This window comes from Phaseolus vulgaris, chromosome 1 (genome assembly GCF_051622355.1).
Source record: "Phaseolus vulgaris cultivar YP4 chromosome 1, ASM5162235v1, whole genome shotgun sequence".
NCBI lineage: Eukaryota > Viridiplantae > Streptophyta > Magnoliopsida > Fabales > Fabaceae > Phaseolus > Phaseolus vulgaris.
The window spans coordinates 39,911,767-39,921,605 of record NC_143498.1 but is presented as its reverse complement, the minus strand read 5'-3'; the positions used below and the strand labels follow the sequence as shown (position 1 = coordinate 39,921,605).

The 9,839-nt window shown below is 31.8% G+C and overlaps 1 protein-coding gene and 1 long non-coding RNA gene across 7 annotated transcripts; one reads left to right on the top strand and one right to left on the bottom strand.

Moving 5' to 3' along the window:
- Positions 1-2,795: 2,795 nt before the first annotated feature.
- Positions 2,796-9,160, top strand: LOC137814019 (uncharacterized). Of its 6 annotated transcripts, none has more exons than XM_068616539.2 (8): positions 2,796-3,279; positions 3,552-3,608; positions 4,466-4,531; positions 4,618-4,916; positions 6,133-6,327; positions 7,442-7,633; positions 7,750-8,059; positions 8,142-9,160. In XM_068616539.2, the coding sequence occupies exons 2-8, from the start codon at positions 3,572-3,574 to the stop codon at positions 8,834-8,836; spliced, it is 1,794 nt and encodes a 597-aa protein (XP_068472640.2). In that variant the 5' UTR covers positions 2,796-3,279; positions 3,552-3,571; the 3' UTR covers positions 8,837-9,160. The 6 variants fall into 6 exon arrangements, 5 of the variants coding, with proteins under 5 accessions (XP_068472640.2, XP_068472639.2, XP_068472638.2 ...); XM_068616538.2 differs by having other exon boundaries at positions 2,862-3,061; XR_016520954.1 differs by having other exon boundaries at positions 2,921-3,061; positions 7,442-7,676.
- Positions 8,390-9,508, bottom strand: LOC150029622 (uncharacterized). Its single transcript, XR_016520959.1, has 3 exons — positions 9,320-9,508; positions 8,610-9,134; positions 8,390-8,528 (listed from the first exon to the last, which is right to left on the bottom strand). It is a non-coding gene; the product is annotated as an uncharacterized LOC150029622 (long non-coding RNA).
- Positions 9,509-9,839: the final 331 nt, after the last annotated feature.

Below are 9,839 nucleotides of genomic sequence, written 5' to 3'. Positions count from 1 at the left end.
ATAAATGATTTTTGTTTAGTTGGTTTCAATCGATCATGTCTTTAGAACATGGCTTATAAATAATAAATTATTATCTTTTACAAAATGCAATTTCCATTCTAGTAATTTGAGACCCTACTACTACACTACTACTAATCTACTATTATAATAATAATAATAATAATAATAATAATAATAATAATAATAATAATAATAATAATAATAATAATAGTTTTTTCGCGTCTGCAAATGAAATCCACTTCAGTTAAAAAAAGAGTTAGAAATTTAATGAAGTAGCACTGATCAGACTAAATTTCAAAAAGTAATAAAAAAGGATTTAAATAATTAAAAATAAAGAGATAAAAACTAAAATATAATTAAATTAAAAATTATAAAAAATGAATTATAAATTGAAAACTAGGAATAGATAGAAATTATTAATTGACAATATATAAATTCCAAGATAAGAAAAAAGGTCACATAAAATTTCTTAATAAAGTTTATACTGAACTTAAAATTAAATAAAGTGTATTATAGTTATAGTCTCTTAAGCAATTGTGTTAATTGGGCACAATCTTGCAGAATGAAGAGCTAAAAGCAATAATGTAAGTGGTCACATAAAATTGAATGGTATGGTTGTTTATGAAGGGAAAGTGGTGGAAGTGTCTAACTTGAATAGTTGAGTCAAAACAAGAATTGGAATTGGAAAGGCAATGAGAAGGGAAGAAATAGCAAAATGAGTAACAGGGTGGAATTGCCAAATTTGAGATAGGGTTTTCAATTTAAAATGCATGTGTTGCAGTGCACCACCAAAACAAGGGAAGAAGTGCATGTGACAAATTTCAGAGTGGTTCAGCCTTCCTTGTCCTCTGTTCAACTTTTGCAAACTCAATTGCCAACATCAAACATGTCTGCTACTAAAATGATAAGGGAAATTACACAACATCATAATCATCTCAACAACAATATTGCAACTTTTCTACTTTAATCATCAAAAGGGAACTAAAATATCACAAACTCAACACAACTTAATCTAACTCTTCTTAATCCTATATTGCATTCTACATTTCAAAATACTTCATATCTTCTAACATATACATTTTCCAATACACAAAATCACTTTGGATTTTATTTAATTAGATAAGTTCTCTCTCTGCCTCCATACTTCTAACCCGTATCTTTATATTAATTATGAAAAATTAATTTTAACATTTTTAAAATGAAAAAAAGTGAAGAAAAACACAATCATTAATAATTAAAATACTATAAAACTTATCTCAACAACCAACCTTTATCATTGGTCACTATTAATCATCATAAACCATCAACCATCATCACTACTTAAAAATAAAGAAAAATACTTCACAATCTTACAATTCTCATAAGAGTATTGTCTGAACTTAAAAAAATATAAAGATATTGAGAAAAGGTATACAAATGCAAGAAGAATTTGTCTTCTAAAAAAATAAAAAATGTATATTGTGTTCCAATCAATTTTTTATTTATTCGTAGAGATTGTTTTTATAAGTTTTACATCAAATTTTATGAATATGCATTTGTATTAATAGAAAGTAAGAAAAGAATTAAAAGTCATTAATAATTAATAATAATTTATTACACTGAGAATATTTTTTTTAAATTCAACTAAATTAATTGTTTTTTATTAATTTATGCTACTGCGTTAGAAGTGTATTATTGTATAAACCACGAGAGGAATTGCACATTAGTAAAAAAAGCAATTGTTTAAAGAGTTCATAAATTAACACTACGTCAAAATAATTAAAATTATAATGTACTCTAATAAAAACTATACTGTAATAATTAAATGTCACACTGCAAAATAAAACATTTACGTAAAATCGTAAGTACATACTAAGATGGTAAGACAAAGAAAAAGACGTGGCAAATCGATATTCGACAAATAAATCTAATATATATATATATATATATATATTTTTTTTTTAATGTAAAACTGGCTAAAACTATTCCGACTTAAAATTAGTTTTAAACCAATTTTTTGTAATAAATTATTGGTTAGTTCCATTTAATAGTAAAGATATATTAAAAGTACTTATAAAGTGACATACCCTTTTCCTTTAGTATTAAACAAAATTTCCTTTTATTAGCTTAAAAGTAAGAGATACCAAATTAACTTTTTAAAATGGCAAAGTTACAGTAATCTTTATTTGTCTTAATCAGTATATCTCACGTATAAGGAGAAAAAAGGAAGCTCAATTAATGTATAATATATTGAAAACATTAATAAATAAGAGTAGCATTAGAAAATAATTAAAATTTTCAATATTTTAAAAAATAAAACGAAGTTAAGACGCAAAAACTCTAAAACAAGAAATATAAAATAAAAAGTAAAAGTTAACATATTTCCATATTTGAAAGGAAAAAAATTTGAACACTCAACAACAAATAAAGAAGAGAAAGATACGAATATAATTAATAACCTTAGGCGATAAGAAAATAAAAAAAATAGAAACTTCATTGTATTTTAAATAGTAAATAACTTAAATAGAGAGACATTCTATAATTGACAAAGAAGAAGAGTGAGAAGAAGTCATTCATAAATATTTATTTAAAAGTTGAATAATGAGAATAATTTTATTAAATCAACATTGTTTAACTAGAAATGGTTTTTAATATTGTATCTAATGGAGATACATTTAATATATTGAAAAAATAATATATACTTTTTTTTTTATGTATTTGGTAAATAAAATAAAAAAATGTAATAGGAAAATAGAATAGACGTGTGGACCCCTATTGGTTAGCCGATAAAAATAGCACCTGAAAAAAAAAAAGACGGCCCAGAAGGGGCCCAGTCAAACAGGGCCCCACAGGAGGCAGGGCCCACGTGGTCACAGTGGGGGAATTTACAAGACAACCCCTCCCACCGCTTTCATTTTCACTTGCAGCTTTTTTGCTGCACAGAAGGCGCACGCACAGAGAATCACACACTCCAATTTTCTTCTTCTGCTGCTTTATCTATGGCGAGGCTCTGAATTTATGGGGATTGCGAAACCCTAGGCGTTCATTCACTTTCGTCGCATTTCGCGGACTCGTTTTCCAGGTGAAGTCAAAATGCGGTTCCTCGTTTTGCACTCTACCGATTTACTCTGGTTTTGTCCCCTTTTGGCACCTTCGTTTTCATAGTTGCATTGCATTTATGAGCGTGACTCGGTGGATGCGGAGAGAGAGTGCGTTGTGGTGTGTGATGTGACGATCATTCTTAATGCTTCCTTCTCTCTTCATTCATTATCAATTAATGCCATGCACTTAGCGTGGTTGGTAAGCACTAATTCCACCCCTTTTAAATTCCTCTTTCACTCTTTCTCTTTTTCCAAATCCCTTCTCTCCTTCCACGCCACTGATGCCTTCGTCGTTCCAACTCAACAACATTAGCAACCACAACAACCGCATGTTCGTTTGATTTTTATTGCACATTTCTTCCTTCAGTTTCTGTGCTTGCATGTTGTGTATTGTTATTTCTTACTATTCTATTTCTGAGGACCCTGCTTTTTTTTTTCTGCCACCTATCAAAGGAATAGTTTATGTTTCAGGTTGTAGGGACTTGCAGTTCATGGAGTGGGATCTGTGGAGTTCGACGTATGACCAAGGTTTCTATTTCTCCCTTTCTTCTCTGCTATTTGCATTCTTGTTAGTTTGTATTGCTGGTATCTGTGATGTAATTAATTGATAGTTTTGTGGGTTGATAAATTCTTTGAAAGTCGCTTTAGAATCATTCTGTGAAAAGGGTTTGTTTTAATTTTTTTGTGAGTGGATGTATTTATTTTATAAGATTTTATTAATCTATCCGTTGAATATTTTTTATTTTTTCTATGTATACCAAATTTTAGAGAGAATCAGCTTTTGTGCTTATGTAATCTTAAATTTGACATTTACTTTTATTTTTTAAAAGTACTGTATATTATATCTTGAATTTATTTAATGAAGTATCAACTAGATTTAGAATTTTATGGAAATTTGTTGTGTCTCCGAACTGTTCTTTATGCAAATTTTGCACCGGATTTCCATAAAATATTTGCAATTTGTCTTTGTTTTGAGGAAACGCAATTTCTTAATTGCTTAAAGCAAAAATCACTGCAAAAATGTCTGAATTGAGGCGGTATAAAGGAAGTTAGCCACAAAATTGTCCCAGTTGTGGTGATTAGTTAGCCACAAAATTGTCCCAGTTGAGGTGATTTTTCAGTGCTGGACTAAGGTTGCTATCTCTGTGAAACTTTGGGACACAACGAGTAATTAAGTCAATTTTTAATTTATGGGTTGAATTAATAAAATTTAATATAGAGCCGTGGAGTTGTTGAACTAAGAGTATATACACGGTAACTTGATCCCTCTTGCTACTTTTTTTCCCTCTTATTTTCTTGTTTCCTATAAATGATTGTGGACGACAGGTATATTCAAACAAATCAAATTGCTTTTGACGTGTAATTTACTTGTTTACTTTTCTCAGATGCGAGTGGTAGTAATTACTGGTCACCGCAACATGAATGTGACTTCTACTTTGGGTGTGGCCCTGGTAATCATTGTTTCTTACTCCCGCACGCCGTGCATTTTGTGTTCTCCTTGTGTTGTGTTTACTCTGGCTTTCTGTTAATTTTGTAGATGTAATAGAGGAGGACGCCTTGAACATGGAATCCTGTATTCGGGTTTTGAGAATTTTGATCACCAAGGCGGATACTGAGATTGACGAACTTGAAAGAGATCTCTTGTTGCTTCAAAAGGAGTTGGCCTGTGTTGAGCATGAAAAATGGCCTGATATATGCTGTGGAATTCTCAATGAGAGAATCAATCAGCTTGATATGGCGATTAGCACTTTAAAGAATGATTGTGCTGATGAGGCTGAAGTGAAGTTACTGCTAGACAGTGAACCTGCTGGGACACTGCATGAAATACTAGCCCAGGTTTGGAATTTGGAATCCTGTTTAAAATTTAATTTTTTGATTCTGATGATTGAAAAAGAGGATTTCGTTTTACATGAAAACTGTGTATTCGCCAGCCATAGGGATATTGTCTTTGATATTTTTCGTGCATAATGATATGTAGTCTTTGGTCGAGTTTCTTTTTGACAGTTAAAAGCTTTACTGTGAATAGTTTATCTTCTAAAGTTTTTTTTTTGTAGCAAATGGGGAGACTTTGTAAAGCATTTTCTGTAATAATTTTTCGGAAAAGTGAAATAGAGAGGATAATTCGAAATCTTTTTACAAAATATATCTATTAGTCTTGTTGCTTATTACCAAATAAAGATAGTATTAAATGCTTCAAAAGTTTCCAAATATTGTAGGAGATATAACATTACAAAACCAGAAAAAATAAATATTGTTTTTAATGTTTATTAACTTATAAAAAAGTAAAATAAGATGGCATTTTTATGATTAAAAAATGAAAACAGATTATGTTATGGGAAACCAAACATTCCCAAGTCCCTTTTAAACTGAGCATAAGCATGACATTATATGCACATCACGAGGGTATACAGGACACTACTAGTAAATAAGAGACCTAATGCAATGCAGTCCTTGTGGAATCTAAATCTGGGTAGTTTATCTGAGGACTTCAGTGTCAGAACAATTTTGTTCCTACAATAATTCAGTAAGCTTGGTAGAGTCTAATCAAAGACTTAAGCTTCAAAGTAATTATTGAAGTTGCGGATATTGAGTGGTCTATGAACCTTGTGTGACCTCGTGAGGAATTTCACTTCTTCTATTAGGAGCTGTATGAGAAGGTAGAAGGAAGATTGAAAGTAGTTGGCTCTTTGGAAACACTGCCATATATTCCTAATTTCTACTATTCAAATATTTATGCAGGAGGATGTAACTGTTATGCTACTATTGATTATAACTTATACTACTATATATAATAACTTATGCATTGTACAACTGTAATTTTTTAGTTCTTAATTTAAGGATGTATTTTCTCGGTCTTGTATTTGCTGGATAAAGAGTAATACATATTAATTTATCCCCTGCTTGCCTTTTAGGAAATATATTTACTCCTGTCTCCTTTGTTGTGTATCTTCCGGTAGTATTATGTGATGTATAAGTATTTAATTGTTAACACTTGGTTTTTGAATGTAACTGGTATTTTTTTTTCCTTCCTTGTCTTTTCGATTTGAAGCAGTATCTAGATATGAATATCTTGAGTCCAGTTGTGAATGTTACTGAACATGCATTAGACAAAGATTCTAGCACCATTGATTCTAATAAGATCATTAAGGAGGAAGGAAAAGATCTCCATGGAACCTCAGAAATCTCTGGAAGCTTGGAACTTCTTTTGGAGCTTCAAAAGAAATCAGATAATCCTGAAAAGATTGAGGTAGAGAAAGATGTTACTAAATTTAATTTAAAAACAATTATTTTCTATTCCTCCATGTGTTAATCGAATTAAAAAACACTTATTTTAAATAATTAATTGCTGCACCAATGTTTTTTTCTCAAATTTTTTAGCACATGGAGTCTGTAATATTAGACTTTTAAGAATAATGTTTATTTTATATGTTTGTGTGATGATTGATTGACATCTCATATGCATTTGCTCTTAATCGTACTAGTTTAACATAAGTGTGCAGTGATTCTTTGGCTCTTTCTAGCCTACATCTAAGGCCATGATTTAGGCATTGGATATTTGTCACTACTAATAGCATTCAAAAAATTTGAGTGTTCCATTATCCAATTGAAAACTTGATATATTGTTACTTTTAGGTCCAATTACCTAAACTGATTTTTGGTCAATGCTCACAGTTGTGTCTAATGACAAGCAGACTTCAAAGAACATGAAAAGCTTACACCCCGAAATTCCATGACCTAGCTGGCTACCCGTAGAGGAGAGTATATTGGCAGTCTCCATTCAGATGGAACTTGAGGAAGTAACTCAAGAAACAAGTTAATTTTAGATCCACCTTGTGTTGCCTGTCAACTATGAGCCATCAGATATCAGCTATGACCTAGTTTTTTTCTTTCTAGTTTTTTTTTTTTTTTTTTTCTCTCTTTATAAGGAGAAGCTGTAAAATTAAGGACAATATTTTCTATAAGAGAAATGGCGGGTAAATAAGTAGCTTCTAAACAGCTTCACATTTAGGCCTCCTTATCTTGAACTAATCAGCATAGGACAAAGAAGCAGGTTTTAATTTTAAAGGAGCTTTCAAACTATAATGGTCAAACAGATTTTTATTTTAAGCTTTTCTTTAGAACTTTAACTTTAAGGAGCATTTAAGAAGGGATTAACCTGACAGTATGAACTTGTTTGGCGTTGAAACCTAAGCTAAATAGAGTAAATCCCAGTAAGTGGTAGGCCGATAGCAGGTTTCTGACTTTACATTGAGCTTGCGTTGACAAACTGTATTGTTTTATTTTTACTATTTTTTTAAGGTCTAACCTTGGTAGCCATTTTTATGCATGATACATTTGACTAGATTTCTTTTTTTCTTAAGGAATTGTCTGAAGAAACACTTGTGAGAAGTCCTGATTTGGGGGGCATTATTCTTGCATCCTACCACTCTGAAAGAATGAAATTATCAGAAACATTTGATGATCAAGTTGCTGGAAATGAAGTCAGAAAAAGCCAACTCATTAATACAAATACAGGTCTAATGGATTTGTTTTGCGCCAAAAGTGAAGCCAAGGTGCAAGAAGTGCTGCTCCCCTTCTAATCAATTTAAACTTATTGTATGTATCAGTTAGCATTTTACTTTTAATTTTAGACAAGGTTTTTAGTGCATATTTTTCTTAAATTGTGCAGAAAGAAAATGAATTTGTCAAAGAAAAAGATGTTAGCCCAGATGATTTTAGACCTGCAATTGACATCAGTAGGAAGAAAACGGGTCCACATTCCATTTTAGATACTTCACAACAACAAAAACGAGGAAAATTCAATTTAGACAAAGATCTATGTGATTTTGCTCCAACAGCTGCACAAAGAGACGACAACAAAGAACCCAAGGTTGCTCCAGATGAAGATTTGAAGCCTCTGAATTTCCCTTTGCAAGTTGTTTATCCTAAAACATTATGTATCACTGATACAGAATTATGCTCCTTTAAAGATAGCAATGGTAATAATTCTGGACTAGTGCTCAACATTGAAAACACCACCCCTTATTAATGCTGAAAATTCTGCATTGATTTCACTGATAGGGATGCATACCAAGAGTGCACTGTATGCTGGGTTACAGCTGATGGATGAAGGTGAAGGGGAAGAACATGAACAAGACCTTAAATCCCAACTTACTACTAACCTCAGAAAGTCCAACATGCTTTTACCTTCAAAGCTAAAAGCTTCGGAAAAGCAGAAACTGGAACTAGGGGCATTATCTTCCAGAGAACCATTTGACAGTTGTACGGAAGTTATTCCAAGTACATCTATAATTGTATCAACCAAGAGGCAGCGAAGATCCAAATCCTGTACTGATGTTACCATTTTAAATGAGCCAATGAACCGGAAGATTACTACTAGAGGGACAGTGCAACCAGACAAGCATGAGACTGAAGGTCGTGCTATTGTTCTTTATGATAGTAAATTTTCTGAATTACAAAAGAAACGAAGAGTTACAAAGTTGCCTATCACCGTGGACATACAAAATTCAAGTGTTAATTTAGACGTACCAAATTCAGAGGGGGTTTCTTTGGACAACAAAAACCAGTTAGCTCCTCATACTAACAAGTCACATTCCTTGGTGGATTCCCATGATGAGACCTCATCTTTGAATAGCTTGACATTGACTGATTTGAGGGCCATGGCAAAGGAACACAATGTAAGAAAGTACTATAAGCTTCGAAAAGTAGATTTGGTTGAACAATTAGCTCAGCGACTCAGTAGTTGCGGAACTTAATGGTGTTAACCCATTTCTGTTCTGCCTTACTCTTTTGGGTTTCTCTTGGTTGGTTTGGACCAGGGCTTCTCTGGAATTTGATATAGGATTCTGACGTAGTTATGAATGATACATAGTCATAAAAAATGGTTTTTGTGACAGGATATTGTACAGCCTATAGATAGAATTCTTAAGGTACTTTGTAAATGAAAGGAAGTATAGGTTTTCTTCCTTGAAGCTGGTTACTCCTGTAGGAGACTTAAAACTTAACGTTATGCACCATTCACGTGCTGCTGAGATCGAGTGTAGTTGCCTGTTCCTATTCATATTAAGTTTGAATCATTATCCCAGACTCCAAAGGAAAGAAGTAACTGTAATTATTGTCAAAGCTCTAATCTAACATTAGATTTAGTAACTAAAACTGCAAAAGAATCAGATCTGGCCATGGTCTTTAACAACATCAATTTTCAAAAAGTATTTTTTCTCAAACATTAACCTCCTTACCTGTATCTCGCTGTGTTAGATTCAGGCAACTTCGATTGTCGGTGCTCCATCACTCTTTATTATCTCCAACGTAAAGAAAGGGATGATGCTATACGCAAAAACACTAATGCTTATTAAGTAAGCAAGGAACTCAGGTTTCCAAATGAAGATAGTGGAACTAGATTATCTTGGATAATTTATATGGTGGTTAGAGGTTTTGGAAATAGAATAGATATGTTATATATAAGAGTGAAGGAATATATTATTCAACCTGTCTTATTCCTCAATAGCAGAGATCCATATATACACCATATCATTCCTCAATAGCAGAGATCCATATATACACCATATCACTAGAATCATACACATTCTTTTCTAACTTAGCATCCTATAATTACGTTTCTAATTATAAATAAAATTGATATTACAAAATATGCTAATATACATTATATATTACCCATTAATAGTGATTGTATTCTGATTATTCTCTCTATCACAAATTTATTCTATTATGATTATTCTCTCTATCACAAAGTAATTA